Source organism: Gymnoscopelus microlampas, assembly GCF_963454915.1.
Source record: "Gymnoscopelus microlampas genome assembly, chromosome: 3".
NCBI lineage: Eukaryota > Metazoa > Chordata > Actinopteri > Myctophiformes > Myctophidae > Gymnoscopelus > Gymnoscopelus microlampas.
The window spans coordinates 29,433,159-29,452,973 of NC_139940.1; the positions used below are offsets into that span (position 1 = coordinate 29,433,159).

Here is a 19,815-nt window from a genome sequence, read left to right on the forward strand (position 1 = left end):
AGCTCCTACAAACACAGCTCATTCCCATGCCCTCTATTCAGGGCCTCTCTCATGCACTGGAAGAGTGTGCTGTGTAGAGTAGGATGGAGTGGTTCGTATTTCAACTTGTTTCTCAGATGCCTTAAAAAATATATTCTACATTATTGGCATCACAGATAGGGCTGTCACGATTACAAATTTAAGTTGACGATTAATTGTCACTCAAATAATTATGATTAACGATTTAATTGTGTGTATTAACAGTCTCGTCTTTGACTCTTTTGATTGTTTCAGAGTCCACCCATAGTTTTACACACATACCCACACCTCTCCTCTGTCTCACACACACACACACACACACACACACACACACACACACACACACACACACACACACACACACACACACACACACACACACACACACACACACACACACACACACACACACACACACACACACTCTATCTGATGCCCTTACCTTTTTCTCCCTGATAAGTAGGCCTCCTCTCCACAGCTCCCTGTGGTTGATACAGCTGTCCATTTCAGCAGACTCCACCACATTAGCACTCAGGTAGGACGCTACTTTCTGCCACCTTGGCAAAAGATTACAGAGGGTTACCTGATCACCAATACCATAGATCTGATAGAGGTATTTGTTGAAATCTATTGCGGGGCAGGTTTCCATGCTGAGGGAAATTATTGATTTAATGCAGGTGTGACCGTGTGATATAATATATCACCCCCACATATTATACATATTATGTCGATTATTATCACCTGGGTATTCGTTTTCCAACCAAGGGCCATCGTGTCAATGTGATGCAGCTGAGCCCGAGGTGGTGTACTGAGGGTTAGGACAAATATGTGGGCGATAGTTTGTTCATCACATACCCAGGTCCTTATTCACTGTAGGGCTGTAACTATCAATTATCCTCTTAGCGATTATTCTCTTGATTACTTTTTCAATAAATCGAATAATTGAGAATTACGCTGTACTTACAATGTACAGGATACATATTTTTCTATATATTAATCAACGTGGATTTTTTTATAATTTACTAAATCAATTAGTCTGATTAACCGCTTCAGACCCATTTCATACTTTGTTTCACAACTCTCTAGGTCATCCTCGGACGAGGCCTCCTTTCGGCGCCTCCAGTCATCTCAGATCTAGCTCGCCAGTACATCTCAGATCTAGCTCGCCAGTACTTTCCGCTCTTTCATCTTTCCTTAGTACGTCCACATAGGTGGCTGAGGGACGCCCCCCATACAAATGTTGTTTATGCAACACCAAACGGTGTTGCAGAAAAATAGCATCAATAGGTGATCTACAAGCTCACAATGTGCTACGATGCAATGCATTGTGAGCTACTAGATCTGTCATTTTGATCAAGTATTTTTTATCAACATCTCTCATTTTGTAATATCGATTAAATCAATTAGTTCAATTAACTGTTGCACCCCTAATGTACTCACAAATACAATGAGAAAATAGCAGTTGAACAATGCAGCAACAATGGTGGCAATGTCTGACATGCCGAGTTCCTTCTGCAGCAAGGTCACTAACGACAGTTCAGTACATGGTGGCACTTAACCTTGCACTGATTGGTCAGCTACCATCAGCCCAAGGGCTAATAACAGTAATCACCCCCTCGGCCCTTTTATTACTCCTCACAGAGGGCATACAATGGCTGGGTATTAGATAAATAACATTTACCAATACACAGGGTCTGCCATCATCTTAAGTGTGTGATTTCATAGAAATGTTGTGTTTTAGATAAGGAATTAAGAGTGAAAGTGCCCTTAAATTTGTAATTTGTATCTCAATTGTATTGTACACAGAGGGTCAGGGTTGCACACATTCTTATAACATTATATACAGTATGTGTATATCATCATATATGTAATGGAAGATTAACATTTACAGTACTCTTACACAGCTCTGCAGTTCCCCCTAATGGTAAAACATACATAATACAAGTGAGACTGAGGAGTGCATACTTTTTGTCCCGAGGTTCGAGGACAGAATATATGTACGGTGTAAGACTAGTGATAAAGCAAATATGTATCCATGTTTTGGCTCCTTACCCATTAGCATATTGTGTGATAACAGATATCTTGGCAGCGTGCCAGCAGACCATGTGTTTGAGGGCTCCCATCAGTGGCAGCAGGTCTTTCAAACCAGGAGAGTTCTCAGTACAGCCCAGCACCAGCACATCCAGCAGGGCTTTACCTGGGAAGACCATGGGAGAAGCAATTTCTTAGCACACAACTACTGCTTGTAGATCAGCTATTTTCACGGTTTTGGAAAAATAAAATTAAGAATTAATTTGTTTTTATTGCCCAAAATAGGGACACCAGGGGTAATGTGGTTAACTCTCTATCTCTCTCTCTCTCTTTCCAACACATTTGTTTATTGTGTTGTATAATTCTGCAATGTATGAGCACTTGATCTATCCAATGCTTAATATGAACTTGGGCTGCAGCATTATATGCTACATTTATATGCCATGCAAATCATATGTCTTTGTTTGCTATGGAGATTATTTTCCAATTCATCCAAAACCCAATGCAAAAACTTCCATTGGAAATCTGCGGCAACCACTGAGCTATAGGTGGGAACCCATGGTGGAGGTAATGGTCTGGATTGGTCTACAAAAAGATCTCATCCCTGCAGCACTCAGTGTGCACGGTGAAATGTTATAATAATCTATGTCCACTAGGTGGAGCCAAGGTCACAACTGACAGAATCTAATAATCTACTTACAGTAAAGGTTCTCTGTTCTAAAAAATAAAATAAAACAAATAATTTGCAAGAATGTGTGTGCTCGTTTTTCTGAGACCAAGTAATCTGACTTTTTTTTTTCTTTTTAAGATATTTTTGGGGCTTTTATGCCTTTATTTGGACAGGACAGTAGGCTGACAGGAAATGGGGAGAGAGATGGGGGGGAGACATACAGCAAAGGTCGTCGGGAACGGGAGTCGAACTCGCGACGCGCTGTCATGCTGGATTACCAGTTTAAGTGGTATGCGCGTGGACCGCTAGGCCAGCGGACGCCCCAGTAATCTGACATCTTTGACCAATTTTGACCATCAGTATCCCGATTCACAAAGTCTCTGAAAAGAGTTTGAGCACAGACTTTGAACTATTGCACTGTACCTGGAGGTGGTAGTTTGTCTGACAACTGGTGTAGTCCCTCTGCTGCCTCCTCAAACAACCTGTTTGACAAAGACATGAATCTTATTATGTGAAGCCCATTGAGGCCCATGGAGAAATAATGTAACAGTTTAACAATGATTGTTAACAAATGGTTGGTTACCATGGCATCTTCACTAATATACTTGTGTACATGCATACAACATACAAACAAAAAAACACAAATACACTCCTTGGGTATACTTCAAGTAATTTTGCAAAGAATTGAAGTTATTGCTCTACATCTTGGATCATAGTGACTATATCCACTCATGGCAGTTCATTTTGCTCTTACTTCATAAAAGCAAAATGACTAAGAGGGGCATGGTGGGAGGAAAGGACCTTATGTCGGGTGTATGAAAAAAGCAAAATGGCTGTCATATGAACATACGGTAGGATTCATTTTTGGGATCCACATGGGAACCTCATGGCTACCACGTGGATCTTGGACTAGTGGGATTAGCTCTGGACACACACACCAACACGCAGGTCAGGCTCTGCAGAAGGCTAGCAGTCTATAGAAGGCTCAGTCTGTAGGTTTGTTTGTGTGAGTGTTTGTCAGGAGATAATCTTGCAAACCACTGCCCGATCGGTGCCAAATTTCTTGTGCACACTGCCAGTGGGCCAACGTAGTGCTTCCAACTTTAATGTTAATGTCTTTAATGTTATAATAACTGAAGTCAATGGGGCTTGGATTGGGCAGAAGCCTTGCTCAAATTTGAAGTAATATGTTATAAATACCGTCATAGACGACTAATGCACATGCTGGCTACATGAAGTCTGAGATCCATATTAAATCACTATACACAATGTTTCTTGTTAAAATTGAATTGAAAATCACAGTTCTTCTACCATGCACCACTGTGATGAACATCAACAAGGCAATGTGCACACCATGTGTTTTTCCATAACTAAACAGACGACATTATTGTCTGTTTGGTTATTCCTATATTGATAAATATATTATCATTCAATATAGGACGAATTTCTTCTGGTTAATGTGATTTTTATCCATTTATCAATTCATTTTTACATAAATCGCCCAGCCCTACTTGTGAACCATACTTTGGATGTCTTTTCATTAGAAGGCTATCCTCTGAAGATGACATGTTACAGTTCACAACATACACTTACGCACAACACCTTCAATAATAAACATTCAGATAAAAAAGCACACGCATAGGATACAATAGGACACTCACTCTGTCAGTGTTGGCTGGTTATCATCATGTTCCTGTCCCTCTTGATCGCTCAGAGATGACAAACATGACTCCATAACATTAGGGCTGACATCTTCACTGTCAATCTTTTGGGCTTCTCCCTCGAGCTCTTCCCACTCTGGGCTACAAAACTATGATCAAAGTTAAGACACATTAATGCTCAGCCAAGAAAAGAAAAGGTAGCCCCATTTCTTTTTTAAATGACGATATGTGCTTCAGACGTTAAAATGTTTGAATGTTGGGAAAATAAAAGAAAACAGTGATGAATAGTAATAAATGTCTTGAAACATCTTACCTGGGCTGCTCCCTGACAGGCCTGGATGGCTAAGTACCACTTCTGCACTGATGGACTGCCACTCAGAGAACAAGCTGATAGAATTATATGATTATTAATAAGAACAGGGGGGCTATCAACATGATCATGAAATTTTACTTGACAATTAATTGTCACACAAATAAATGCGATGAACGATTTAACCGTTTTTTGGAACGTATAAATAAACATTACATTTTGTACAAACAAAATTAATTGCATTAGCTCAAATAATTGCCATTAGGCGATTATGTAATAAGTGTGACAGGCCTATAGCAACATGTGGAAGAGGGGTTGCACTGTAGATAAAGTCAAAACATGGATAGTCAATTTAGCCCTGAGAACTGATCCAAGAGTTAACCCATTAAAACTGGGAAAGCATCTGTGTAAACACTTTAACCATTATGTTATGCTTTTGCTATTCAAAAATAGTAGATATACAAGCTCATAGCGTTTTCCAAATCTTTGAATATATTCATTAATATTTTTTAACTTAAATCTTTGCTTGAGGGGGTCCGTCCCTGGAACAAATTATTTGGAGATATAATTTTGGGGGTTCTTGATATGAAAAGGTTTGAGCACCACTGATAATAGCATCATACGGATAAAGACATCGACATCGTCTTACCTGGGAATACAGACACAGCTCTGGTTGATTCCTGACAGGATGTGCGGCTGAGTCTGTCAAAGATCTGCTTGACTGGCTCCAGAGCTGAGATCAATGACAGTTCATGGTGTTTACTATACCATTGGTTCTCAAAGTGGGGTTTGGGGACCCCCAGTGGTCCTTGAAGGAGTTCCAGGGGGTACCCAGCTAAATGATGTAGCAACCAAATGGACCCTTATGGGTCTGTAACTCCGAGAGTGTACAAATGGACCCGTTATTTGTACACTCTCGGAGTTGTTACATTAACATCGATTTTACAATATAAATTGGTCTCTCTCTCTCTCTCTCTCTCTCTCTCTCTCTCTCTCTCTCTCTCTCTCTCTCTCTCTCTCTCTCTCTCTCTCTCTCTCTCTCTCTCTCTCTCTCTCTCTCTCTCTCTCTCTCTCTCTCTCGTCAGACAGACTTGTAGCTGTTAGCTTTACCATTAGCCTGAATAGGGAAAGAAAGCTTACGTTTATTAAAATCCTCTGTCGGGACGTTTTCTTCTTTCTGGTTAAAATACACAACCAACACGTATCGGTCCATCTCTTTAGGTCATTAATATTATCACCGTATTACGATAAATATGGATAAAATCCTATACAATAAAAGTTCTCCTGTTCGCAGCTCGCACAACTTGTCAAATTTCCCGGCAAGCTCTGTTCCTCTAGCAGCAGAGTTTAGTGTTGCCAGATTCTGCGAGAGAAATAAGTAACCTCCCGTCACCAGTCTTTCCAAGAAATAAGGAACCAGGTCTATGAAAACATCCAAAATAATCAAATCTTGTATGGGAAAAAATATTTTCAGATGGGGGGGGGGGGGGGGGCAATGGGCAACTAAGACAACAACATTAGGAAACGAGCCCAAATATGTGCAACCCGCAACTAACTATTATTTCGCTTATAATAAGCCGACATGGCAACACAACACACTTCCGTTTGAAATTTGTTCTCACATTTCGCATTAAAGTCTAGCGTTTTAGCTCATTATTACTGTTTTGTGTTTTCTTCTAGTTTAAATTCTATAGAAACAAAACATGTCGTGGAATTATTAGATTGATATTAAAACCCCTTCATTAGTTATTGTAAAAACAAACTCGAACCAGAAAACCTGGTCTGATATAGTGCCACCATGAGGCCACCAATTTTCTGTTCCTTTGCAACCACCAGTGATTGTTAAGCTCCGTTCCGTAAGCAGAAATAGGACATCCGGTTTTCGATCTAGCAGAAATAAGGTTTCCGGTTGCCTTCAAAATAAGATCGAGATTTTGTAATGTTTTTTAAAAGACACAAATCTATTTTAAAAATACATTTACGATGTATGTCTTTTAAATGGCGCATACTAGAACACTTCTAAGTATTTTTTTTAAAGCGACAAATGTATTTAAAAATACATTTATGATGTATGTCTTTTTAAATGGCTTATACTAGATCACTTCTAAGTGCTAGGTTGTTCCTGATTTAAACTGGCTATTGATCCCCATTAAATGTGCACTTAGCACAGTTTCTGATCCTGTTTTGAACTTTAACTGGATATTCATTTGTGTTTGTTACATATGTATTTATTGTTTTTGTATTGTTTGTCCATTGTTGTAATAATGCTGCCTCTCGGCCAGGTCACTCTTGGAAAATGATCATGATATAATATTGTTTATTGCAGAAGCAAATAAACAATGATAAAAGCAACAACAAAATATGCTACAAATAATAATAGTAGATAGTGCAGGTGAGATTTAAAAAAAATAAAGCATGGGGGGTTTATAATGCTGATCTCAACTATTTAAAAACTAAAATACAAAACAAATAAGAATGTAATCACAATAATTAATAAAAAATGAATCACTTGTGACATACGCACATGTTCAGGGAGACCCCCTCTACACCGCCACACTCTCCGCTAAGCGGGAGAGGTGTAGAAAAAAGTGTGGCGGACCGTCCAGTGAGGTCAGAGGTCAGAGAAGTGCCCTTTTCTGCCATTTTCAGACAATAGTGGACACTGGACCGGAGACGGCTGGGGATGCCAGCACTTGTGACATACGCACGCGTTCGGGGAGACCCCCTCTACACTGCCACACTCTCCGCTAAGCGGGAGAGGTGTAAAAAAAAGTGTGGCGGGCCGTCCAGTGAGGTCAGAGGTCATAAAAGTGCCCGTTTCTGCCGTTTTCAGACAATAGTGGACACTGGACCGGAGACGGCTGGGGATGCCAGCACTTGTGACATACGCACGCGTTCGGGGAGACCCCCTCTACAACACCACACTCTCCGCTAAGCGGGAGAGGTGTAAAAAAAAGTGTGGCGGACCGTCCAGTGAGGTCGCCCACTATTGTCTGAAAGCGGCACTTTTTGCCACTTTTCTGACCTCTGACCTCACTGGACGGTCCGCCACACTTTTTTTTACACCTCTCGGGCTTATCCGAGAGTGTGGTATTGTAGAGGAGGTCTCCCTGAACGTGTGCGTATGTCCAAAGTGTTGCCTCGCGGAGCCGTCTCCTGTGCAGCGCCCACTATTGTCTGAAAGCGGCACTTTTTGCCACTTTTCTGACCTCTGACCTCACTGGACGGCCCGCCATTTTTTGTTTGAGCCCCGCCTGGCTTAGCGGAGAGTGTGGTATTGTAGAGGAGGTCTCCCTGAACGCGTGCGTGTGTCCAAAGTGTTGCCTCGCGGAGCCGTCTCCTGTCCAGTGTCCAATTTGTATAGGCTATGCATTCCTTTGAACAGCATTTATCCATTTATATAAATTATTAATGTTTTAAATCCCTTTTTGTTACACAGAAACATAATATGTGTTGTATAGAAACATAATATGTCGTTTAAATGCTTACTTTATAGTTTTAATGTGCAAATTAACCGTTTTTCAATGGCTCCTTTTTGCTCTAGAGGGTACTCTTATTCTGAAGAGATCGTCCACCGGAAGTCTTATTGTTGCCACCTTATCGTTGCTGACGGAACACAGCTGAACAGTAGCTACCAATTTCACTGCGTGTCCAATGTAGTGAAATGAAAAATATGTTTTTCACACTTTTAGAGCATATCTGTGGTCATCATATGGGCATACCTAGTCTGGGAGGCATTGCCTCGGAGTTTGGACGGCGGGGGCGCGGCCACTGCGTTGTGATTCAAATCAACAGCCAATGAAGAAAAGGGGGCGGGATCCACATGCAGTGGTGTTGGTGTCTAAATAGGATCGACGGGAAGCAATTTCCCCTTGAGAAATTTCGGCCGCCATTGTTGTGTACTGCTGTTTGCCTCTCGTCGGACTTTTTAGACGAGTTGCACAGCTCTCAGACCGGTAAGAGGCGTGTCCGCTCAGATTCAGAGCGTAAATAACATCCGGCCCACAAATCCCAGGGCTCTGGCCCAGAAGTTCCTCGCCGAGCCGGCGAAAACTTCTGGGAACTCAGATTAGGGCATACCTAACAATAGATGCCAAAAAAAATGAAAAAAAACCATTTTTGTGTATTTTTACATCTAAAGTCCCTAAAAAGCCAATCTTAATTACTTCCTGTAAACGAAAACGTGCTGCGTGATGACATAATACAGCCTTCACGAATATAAATGAATCTTGATTACATGCACCTGTTTGATTCCCATAGCTGCACGTTCTTCAAACACAGCTGATTTTAATTACAGAGATACTCCGTTTTGAATCTCATTGAAGATGAGTGTATTACTCATTTTAAACTTCATCTGCACGCTAAAATATGTATCTGAAAACATTATAGGTTAGAAATAAGCCAGGTAGTAGCAAACGTGCTTCACTGGCCGTCTCTCTCTCACTTGTAAACAAACACTAGCCGTGTGCCAGCACGGCTGAAGTGATTGAGATCCAACGTCCCATAGCCTGAAGGGATGGGACCTTCTGATTGGTTTAGAGTCGTTGAGCCGACGTTTCGGGCTGAACCTTCAAAATAAAATGACCGAAAATGTCACTTCAGTGCGTCTTTAAAGTAGAAGTTGAAACTGGATGAACTATCCAGTTAAACCCCTAAATCAAGCAGGTTATAGTCAACCAGGTTACAGTCAACTGGTTTTAAGTGTTTTTTAAAAAGATTAAGTTAAACATTTTTTATGTTTTAATAGTTTGACTTTGTGCGAGTTATAACATTTGGACATTATTTGGTTAAGACACTGATCACAATGCCACCAACCCCCCTGGCAGCGGCCATCAACACTTTTTCCCTGTCTCTGTTCAAACAGCTGTCAAAAGATAACAACACTGGCAATGTGTTCTACTCTCCTCTCAGCATCTCCTCTGCTCTGGCCATGGTGCTGCTGGGGGCCCGTGGCAAAACAGCCACACAAATGTCAGAGGTCTTGCACTTTAAGGATGACGTCCACATGGAGTTTTCTAAGCTTATGAGTGACCTGAACATGTCGGGGAAGTCCTACGCCCTCAGCCTGGCCAACCGCCTGTATGGAGAGCAGTCTTACCAGTTTGTTGAGGAGTTCTTAAGTGCCACCAGAAAACACTATGATGCACAGCTGGCAACGCAGAAGGAGCCAGGCTGAACATGAACAGCTGGGTGGAGAAACAGACACAAGATAAAATCAAGGACTTGCTTGCCCCGGGTGTGGTGGATGAAGATACCAGACTGGTGTTGGTCAATGCCATCTACTTTAAAGCCAAGTGGGACAAGTTGTTCCATGAGGACAGAACCAGGGATGTACAGTTCAGACTCAGCAAGACTGAAAGCAAGCCGGTGAAGATGATGTACCAGAAGGCTACGTTCCCTCATGCCTTCATTCCTGAGGTCAACTGTGATGTCCTGGAGCTGCCCTACATGGGGAAAGACCTTAGCATGCTTGTTTTTCTGCCCGTTAATATGGAGGACGATACGACAGGCCTGGAGAAGCTAGAAAAGGAGCTAACCTATGAAATGTTTATGGACTGGACCAATCCAAGCATGATGGGTCAGATGAAGGTGTTGCTTGGCCTGCCTCGTTTCAAGATGGAGGCAACATATGACATGAACGACACCTTGATCAAGATGGGCATGGTGGACGCTTTTGACTTCAAACTGAGTGACTTCTCTGGCATGTCTTCAGCCAACAACCTGGTGCTTTCCCATGTAGTGCACAAGGCCTTTGTGGAAGTGAATGAGGAGGGCACCGAGGCAGCTGCCACCACTGCTGCCGTTATTCAGTATTTTTCTGCCCCTGATTACTTCATCGCTGACCATCCCTTCCTCTTCTTCATTCGACACAACCCCACCATGAGCATCCTCTTTGTTGGCCGATACTGCTCCCCTCCTTGAGTTGGGGTCCTGGGTACCTGGACCACAGATAGTTTACTGTTTTGCATGCTCACTCAAAATGTTCCTGCTACAAACACTGAGATTTGTAGCATTGTCACGCCCCCTATGGTGTAAGTGAATTTGCTCTTTGCTCTGCATTGTTTAGAGGCCCCTCAATGTGGGACCCACATTTGGGGTATACTTTATTTAATACAGGTAATCTCACTGAGACCTGAGGAGTCATTCTCAAGAGAGACCTGGATAACCAGAAAATATTCAGTCCGATCCAGAAAGCCAAATTTAATAATAGGAGGATGCGTCCTTCGCGCCAGTCACAGCCAATGGGTTGTAACTAGAGTTCTCAACTGGCCTGAAAATTAAGGCGCGGCCCTAACTGGGTCCTAACTGCGCCGGCCCGAACAATTACCCAAATTTTAGGCCAGAAAACCTGAAAAGTCCAAAAAGTGTCACGCACCCAACAAGCTTTGAACTGAGCAGATTGGACCTTCCGTGACGTAATTTTGTAGGCCGACGTCACGTCGGCCTACAAAATATATAAATATATATATATATATATATATACATATATATATACATATATATGTATATATATATATATATATATGTATATATATATATATATATATATATATATATATATATATATGTATATATATATATATATATATATATATGTATATATATATATATATATATGTATGTATATATATATATATATATATATATATATATATATATATATATATATATATATATATATATATATATATATATATATATAATTTTTATATATATATATATATATATATATATATATATATATATATATATATAATTTATATATATATATATATATATATAATTTATATATATATATATATATATATATATATATATATATATATATATATATATATATATAAAATGAAGTCCCCCTCCTTCCACTATTACTAAATTATTACTACTACTACTACCGAGTAATAATATTAACAATAATAATAAACATTGTCATCACAGTAAATAAAAAATATTTCAGCTTCACCTCAAGGCTACATCAAACTCAAGTCATCATATGTTAATTAGCCATACCATCTTCTGAATTATAATCATGACAAACAAAACAAACAAAAAATAAATACATGTTAGATCACTTTTAAAAAAGCATTACGCAGCAAATAAGTTGCAATGTTTTTTCTAGTGTTGTTGACCTACCACATTCCACAATAATGTATGTGCAAACATGGCCATAGCCTTTCTGTACAAACACTTCATGAATAATCAAACTCATCCAATAATATTTCAGCCTCGCCCCTGAGTCAACGCCCCCAGCGACGTCATGGCTGTGTGGTTGTGTACAGCGTTGCCATGTCTGCTTATTATAAGCGATTTTGGGCTTGTTTTTCTTGCTTGTAATTATCGGTAGTTGCGGGTTGCGTTTTTTGGGCTTGTTTCTAAAGTGCTTATTTTGGGCTATTTTTTTGTTGGTGGTTGTTGAAATCAGTGGTTCTCAAACATTTTCATGTCAAAGACCCCCAAATGAATTATGTATTTGTCTGCAGACAACCATCTGAAAATATTTTATGCCAGGGACCCCCACAAAACATTTGTGTTGTTATTGTGTTGTTGTTTAAAAAATATTCCTATTTTTTCACATTTTCGTCAAGATTTCTTTGAAAATAGCAGCTCTACAAGTTGACAATGCGTGGCAACGGTGGCATCACCACGCGTTGTGAGCTTGTAGATTCAAATTCTCATGTGGCCTAAAGTTGCTTCTTTTGGGCTTGTTTTCCTATTTTTACCTAGGATATTTAGTTACCTACTACTTTGCTGGTATAAATGAGTGCAGTTGTGTTGTGCAATGCAGTTATGTTGTAGTAACTGTGTTCTGACCTGTTGTTTTACACTGCCTCTTTTGTCAAATAAACTGATCTATTCCTACATTTGACCTCTTGTGTTGTGTTATGGTGAACAGCAACTTGTAGCTTATGTGTAAACCTGATATTTAGAGCAGTGTTTCTACAAGTTTTGGGCTTTTCTGCTGAAATCAATATAATCTTGCCTCCTGTCTACATGGACAATGATGACAATATTTTAAACACAAAAATATCATTGAACGACATAATTTGGTAATTCTATACCTTCAAAGACAGAATTTAATCCAGTATGGATTAAACGTGTCTCATTATGAAAGCATTCTGTGAAAAAGGAAAGCTCACAAGCCGGTAGATGTGCCTTTTTTAAACATACAGACTTGGTGTAGAGGGGAATAGTTAAACCCACCCACAAAACAAAAAGTCACTGTACTTTACACCATTGAGTTTTTCTGGGGTGAGTTTTCCTACCCCCGGGGTGAGTGTTCCGGGGTGAGTTTTCTCAGGTCCTGGGGTGAGTTTACCCACCCCCCGGGGTGAGTGTTCCTACCCCCGGGGTGAGTTTTCCTTTTTCAGTTGGGGTGAGTTCGTCTTGGGGTGAGTCTTCTTTTATTCTTCCTAGCTGCTTATTTCTCTCACAAAAATGGCAACACTAGTTGTGTACTTGCTGGCTGGCTGCACCGTGGATGAAACGTGTAGCTATTCAGCCCGTGTGATGTGAAAAACAAACGCTTGTACGAAACTCGACTTAGAGCAGCCAGTATCTCTAAAATTCTTAAACCATCAGTCATCGATCTGCTGTCTAAAAAGTGGAATTCTGAAATACAGAGAGGATGTATGATTAGGGCGAACAACTGCATGGTGCTGCTGGTGGACATATTTTGTCTGGGATTCAAGAGGAATTGAACGGATTCTTTAGCTGCTGGTGGAGCTGCTGGCAAATCTTGGCTGTCATTTGTCAGTGCAGTGCATTGTTCCATTCATTTGCTGCTGGAATGGAATAATCCAAACAAATAATTATTGTCTTTTCCATATGGTGCTTGCAGGGTAAGCTATAATACAGTGTGTCTCTGCGTTTGCAACAGTCTGATCTGTGCAGGATTCATAAAACATTAAAGCACTGTGTTTACTTCTCTGCAGTATCCTTGGATCAAGACTTCATATATGAATTTTATCGAGGCTGACTTTTACTTTCGTATGATCATAGACATGATCAAAATATTTGATCCAAATGTCAAAATCGATAAAATACGTCTACGATAGTCTTGATCCAAGGTAGCTCTGGTTCAGAGCGTTAGTGAGTTCCCTCTAACGCTCTGGAAGACCCCTCGCTCTGGCCATGTACAAGGAATTCCACCTCGCCGCCAGCGCTCAACTATAGTGAAAATAAACTAAACCATTTCGCTATACACCGAAGCAAAGGCTGTTTTGGGTTGTTGAATGTCTATTCTCCAACTGCGCACGCCTAAACGCACCCCACCTACTCTGTAAAATACACTTTTTGGGCAGAAAATAAAATATGTCAGCGAGACGGACATTATTTGTATTTACTCCACAGTGCCCTCTACAGATCTGGAGGATTTGGGGACTTACCATTAACCAAAATGTAGAGGGCACTGTGGAGTAAATACAAATAATGTCCGTCTCGCTGACATATTTTATTTTCTGCCCAAAAAGTGTATTTTACAGAGTAGGTGGGGTGCGTTTAGGCGTGCGCAGTTGGAGAATAGACATTCAACAACCCAAAACAGCCTTTGCTTCGGTGAGTAGCGAAATGGTTTAGTTTATTTTCACTATAGTTGAGCGCTGGCGGCGCAGTGGAATTCCTTGTACATGGCCAGAGCGAGGGGTCTTCCAGAGCGTTAGAGGGAACTCACTAACGCTCTGAACCAGAGCTAGATCCAAGGCTACTTCTCTGCAGTGTTTTGTGCATAGTAGTTTGTTAAATGACCCATGTCTAAATGGTTGATTTCGTCTCTGTTTTGCCCATGATGAATGAAGAGAGATGGACGGAATCATCGGTAATACGATGCAGAAGAAGGCTGCTGAGTTGGAGCGCATGGCCGAGGTTCTCATTACGGGAGAACAGCTGAGGTAGGCTGCGATCAGCACCTTTATCCAGCCTGCATGCATGCTCTCCATTTGTCAAATGCTTTTATTTTTCACATGCTCGCCTCGTGTTCGGTGTGCAAGCTAGTTATTGTCGGGATGTCTGTCAGCTACTGTTAGAGCAACTAGGTGTGTGCTGTGCAGGGGTCTCATCGACATGTCCGTGGCAAGACTTGTCCTTCTGTGGCAAATTTTAGATTTTGTTTTTACATAACATTATAATGTTCTTATTTTGATCCTCCTAAGATCCAATGTCAGCCTACAGGTTTTCTTCAGGATATGTATGACTTGACACTGATTTTAGTGATTTACAATTAGGAGTCCACCGTATTTTCAAGGACCCCCACCATAACTCTGAGAGTGTACAAATGGATCCATGTGTACACTCTCAGAGTTACAGACCTATAATGGTTCACCTTCAAGCGACCCCAAAGGTCCCTCAACCCACTTTGAGGACCACAGCACTAGTAGTATACATTTAGGGCTCTGTTTCTGGTAATATTTGTATGTCCATGGCAAAATGGTATTGTCCACCACAATACGGCATGGCGATGAACCCTGGGTGTGTCAACCGAATTTGGTTTGGAAAAAAATACGAGTATAGCTGTTTCTAGTAAATTCAGCTGTGGGTGACGCATTTTGCTATACAGTAGGCTACTTAGTGTGAGTGTCCTTGTTTGGTTTTGCCTGTCGTCCCAGATCGAGAAGCATAAACAATCTGGACATGACACGGCATTATGTACTTGAATTATACATGAGAAACGTGCACTTGACCTGGAATCGAATGTCAAAATAGCATGCAATGACTTGGAATTGAACACGCTGCACTGCATGCATGAACTGCATGCATGCATGCATGCAGTGCATCGAGTAGTTCCAGCCCCACTGCAGCATACAGTCAAACAAAGCCATGCATGTACAACCCTCCTCCCCATTCGCACCATTGCTGCTCACACACACTTCCTGCAGAACTGCTCAATCTGAAGCCAGCCAGCTCTATGAGCCAGCTGCCAGCGGTTGCATAATGTTGCCTTGGCATTGTATTGTTGAGATGAGACTGACCCCTTCATGCAATAGTTGATTCCATATAAGGATAAGAGATGAGTGATTCTCAACCGTTTTAATTTCAAAGACCCCTATTGATATGCATTTAGACCACTGACACTTTTTTAATCTATGGCACCCCATAGACCCCATTCTACAATATAAAATGGAACCTTACAGGTTTATAAAAAACCTGTAAGGTTCCATATTATCCATGTATATACTCAGGTTATAGACCCATAAAGGCTGATTTGGTTCCTAAATATCAATTATTTAGCTGGCGACCCCCTGGGGGTACCCATACCGCTCATAATGCATAGTATGATGGCTACAAAGACAATATCAACACATCCAGCAGAAGTGTGCTCTGCTCCATCTACCCATGTAACTACAGCATACAGTCATATTCCCATGGCTTGGCCCACACCAGAGTCTATCTATATAATCTTATAACTATAGGTTACTTTCTTAAGCTATGTAATCATGTACAATAGATTCATGTGTTTGTGTTTTTTTTGCCTAAGCATACAGTTTGTACTGCATCTGACATCATCACGTTTTCTAGGCCTATCTGTCTTATCTTGCCTACTTCTGTAACAGTCATGTCTCACAATGATAATAATAATAATAATAATAATAAGCTTCAAAACGTCTGTGTGACACTGCCTTGGTGTTACTATTCTCTGAGCTGGTGCTCGCTTACAAGTCATTACAAGTCAACTGAATGTCCAGTTATCACCAGGAGTGCAAGTTCGTTTTCATCTGTACCCTGCTTTACACTCATGCATGTTGCACATATTTACACCTGGGAGTTTCCTAATGGTTGCCCAATGCCCACTAGAGTAGTTGGGGGTTAAGTATGTGCCCTGCTCAAGGTCACTTAAACGGTGCATATTGAGGGAGGGGTGATTGTTGCTCATTCACTCCCCACCCAAATTCTTCCTGCCAGTCCAGGGAATCAAAGCAGGACTTCCCCTGGCCTAACCCTTATAGTGTTAGTGGCACAGGAATATGAAAGTAATTGATAAGAGCCTTTGTGGGTAGATACTTGAGATTGAAGGAAAAATTGAAGGAAAAATAGATACTGTAGGCAAGTTAACAACTTAATATTTGTGTGATAGACCTGTATGTGAGAAATCACGCATGAGAAAACACACACACACACACACACACACACACACACACACACACACACACACACACACACACACACACACACACACACACACACACACACACACACACACACACACACACACACACACACTGTCTGGCATGGCTACATATTTATGATGCCAGCTGGCAGAGTGTGACTGGTATCATGAACGAGGGTTTGGCTAGGGTGAGTGACCTAGCGTACTCTGCTCCTTAGACTGTAAGATCTGACAAGCCTGCCTGCCTTTCTGGAGGGGTAACTAACTGGTGATTTGAATAAAAGCTGCAGCATGTGAATAAATCTCTCTCTGTTCACCATTTTATCTCCATCTCTCAAGTGCCATTATGTAGTAATATACTGGGTAACTGTCACTATGTGCATAAGTCATTACACAAACACATGCACACATAGAGCAGCTTAATCATTGACTGTTGCTGCATTGTGTTTCATTGACTTACCGTGACGTTAACATTGCTTTAAAGCAAAATTACACTTTGGTTTGGGTTCTGTAGTTACCTTACATTAGCCTGGTAAACCATCCTGGTCATCAAACAAAGCAAACAAAGCAGATTATGGCAAACAAGCAGATTATGCCAATGTATAACATTACGTAACACAGCATGTATTTCTTTATTTGATTTTTTAAAATAATAATGTCCCTTCCTGTAAACATATGAAGCTCCTGATCCGAATCCGTGCCTAATTCAAATTATTGATCAAAAAGATGAAGTTTTAAAAATAAATGTTGTGTCAGGTTTCGTAATGTAAAAAAAACAGTGAGATTTTAATTGAAATCATATTGGATGTTGATGCAATGGGCACATGCAATCAACACCTTATTTGATCATTTTAAAATGAGCTCATGACATGAGACATGTGACAGAGACCAGATGTTAATGATAACAGTGCCCATTCAGTGGTTCTCTTATAGGCCAGGTCCGTATAAAAATGTGTGACATGGTCCATTAGGTGCTGAATGCTGACCAATAGAAAAATCTGTTGCAGTGCAAAACAACATGGCAAGAAAAACTAATAGACCAAGTCATAGTGACTTAGAGTTCATATAGATTGCCAGACTGAAACATGACATAGCACATGAAAATAGAGTTTCACTTCTTTTAGCAGAACACTCTGAGGCAAAATGAAAGAACAAATAACCGCTTTGCTTGCTGTAAGGGAAGTCTATTTCGGTAGTACCATGTGGTCAGTCTTGGATCTTGGCAGGATGGGTTGTGGGGTCTACTCTGGGCACAGTGGTTTATGGGGTCTAGACAGGGTGATGTGTGGGGTCTACTCTGGGCAGGGTGGTGTATGGGGTCTAGACAGGGTGGTGTGTGGGGTCTACTCTGGGCAGGGTGGTGTATGGGATCTAGACAGGGTGGTGTGTGGGGTCTACCCTGGGCAGGGTGGTGTATGGGGTCTAGACAGGGTGGTGTGTGGGGTCTACTCTGGGCAGGGTGGTGTGTATGGGGTCTAGACAGGGTGGTGTGTGGGGTCTGGGTAGCTGTGTGTTTGTTCTGAGCATGTTTTGTCATTATAAACAATTGTGATGCTAGCTACTGTAGCTACTTTATACACATATAGTATATGTACAGTATACTATAGGTATAATTACATGATTGAGATTGACAATAATATTAAACATGGGTTTTCATGTCTTGTGAACTCATTCAGTGCCAGACTTATTTCAAGCTTGTTGATCCCTGTGCCAGGATTTTGCTATTATCTTACCTTTTCAAGTGGTCACAGAGTGTTTGTCTTCAGTGTGATTGATCCCCTGACGGTTGCTACTTTTTGAATAGCGTTTTCTCCTAGTTCCTTTGAGAAAAAAATTAAATAAAAAAAAACAAAAAAATAAAAATGAATTATTATTATTATTTTTTAAATATTTATTTTATAGGAGACGTCAAAAGACGTCATTGGCACTCATGGCACACTGAAAACAGCCATCAAAAGACGGCATTGGCACTCAATGAGTTAAGGTTTGCTGCAGATAACCACCTACAGGAAAACTTGGTGTGGGTTTGATAGAAGAGATCATCTCAGCATTTAGGATATCCGTAGAAGCATGACATGACATATCATAGTCATATGCAGTAGACATTATAGCACAGTTGTTGATCAATAATTAAGTGTTCAATAAAAAACATTGAGGTGTCTGATTTGTTTTGCAAAGCTTTTCAAGGAAAGATGTATAGCTGTTTGCTCAGTTGCAGTCAAGAATAAGCATTATTCACTTATATTTGTTAAGGTTTCGGACCAGCTGTTAAAGGTTGGCTAAAAATGACCTATTGCACAACATTCAGCCCACAATGTACCAGATCGAAAGCAATATGTCTATTTCATCATTGAAAATCACTGAATTGACAAACAATAAGCAAGCAATGGAATTATACAAAAACATTTTGAAATATCTTTGCAGTCTCTATAGGGTGACCACTGTATTTATACCAGCATAAAATATTATGGCACAGTTGTTCATTCAACCACATATAAATCAAATAGTTTGAACCCGTTTTCTAATTAATTGTGCCTTTTTTGTGCTACCCAGGCTGCGTCTCCATGAGGGAAAGGTTATCAAAGATCGGCGCCACCATCTGAGAACGTACCCAAACTGCTTTGTGGCCAAAGAGCTCATTGATTGGCTGATTGAGCACAAGGAGGCCACGGACCGAGACACAGCCATTAAGATCATGCAGAGACTTCTAGACCAAAGCATCATTCACCACGGTGAGGCTGTGTTCTTGTATGTATCACCCTCTTTTACTGAACCATCAAGTCTGTGTCTATCTCACTCTCTCTCTCTCTCTCTCTGTCTCTCTCTCTCTCTCTCTCTCTGTCTTCGTATCTCTCTCTGTCTTCGTCTCTCTCTCTCTCCGTCTCCATCTCCGTCTCTCTCTCTCTCTCTCTCTCTCTCTCTCCTCTGTCTCTGTCTCTGTCTCCGTCTCCGTCTGACTGTCTCTCGTCTGACTGTCTCTCTGTCTCCGTCTCCGTCTCTCTCTCTGTCACATCTAACTTTCAAA

The 19,815-nt window shown here is 40.9% G+C and overlaps 2 protein-coding genes and 1 pseudogene across 4 annotated transcripts in view; 2 read left to right on the forward strand and 1 right to left on the reverse strand.

Moving 5' to 3' along the window:
- mtbp (MDM2 binding protein) overlaps positions 1-6,002 on the reverse strand; it is a 41,847-nt gene extending 35,845 nt beyond the window's left edge. The window contains exons 1-7 of the mRNA XM_084049653.1: positions 5,831-6,002; positions 5,340-5,423; positions 4,694-4,767; positions 4,381-4,529; positions 3,143-3,201; positions 2,071-2,215; positions 461-575 (exon numbers count right to left, since the gene is read on the reverse strand). Coding sequence (XP_083905779.1) covers positions 461-575; positions 2,071-2,215; positions 3,143-3,201; positions 4,381-4,529; positions 4,694-4,767; positions 5,340-5,423; positions 5,831-5,903 — 699 coding nt within the window. The 5' untranslated portion in view covers positions 5,904-6,002. The remainder of the gene's footprint in view (positions 1-460; positions 576-2,070; positions 2,216-3,142; positions 3,202-4,380; positions 4,530-4,693; positions 4,768-5,339; positions 5,424-5,830) is intronic.
- Positions 6,003-9,494: 3,492 nt separating this feature from the next.
- LOC311041814 (leukocyte elastase inhibitor-like) lies at positions 9,495-10,612 on the forward strand (annotated as a pseudogene). The gene has a single exon. The product of its transcript is annotated as a leukocyte elastase inhibitor-like (transcript).
- A 2,569-nt stretch (positions 10,613-13,181) lies between these two features.
- deptor (DEP domain containing MTOR-interacting protein) overlaps positions 13,182-19,815 on the forward strand; it is a 41,701-nt gene continuing 35,067 nt past the window's right edge. Inside the window, exons 1-3 of one of the 2 annotated variants that reach the window (XM_084053727.1) lie at positions 13,182-13,530; positions 14,485-14,577; positions 19,344-19,522. In XM_084053727.1, the coding sequence (XP_083909853.1) occupies positions 13,517-13,530; positions 14,485-14,577; positions 19,344-19,522 (286 nt within the window). In that variant the 5' untranslated portion in view covers positions 13,182-13,516. Of the gene's footprint in view, positions 13,531-14,221; positions 14,246-14,484; positions 14,578-19,343; positions 19,523-19,815 lie in introns of those variants that run through there. The other variant, XM_084053728.1, reaches the window with a different exon arrangement.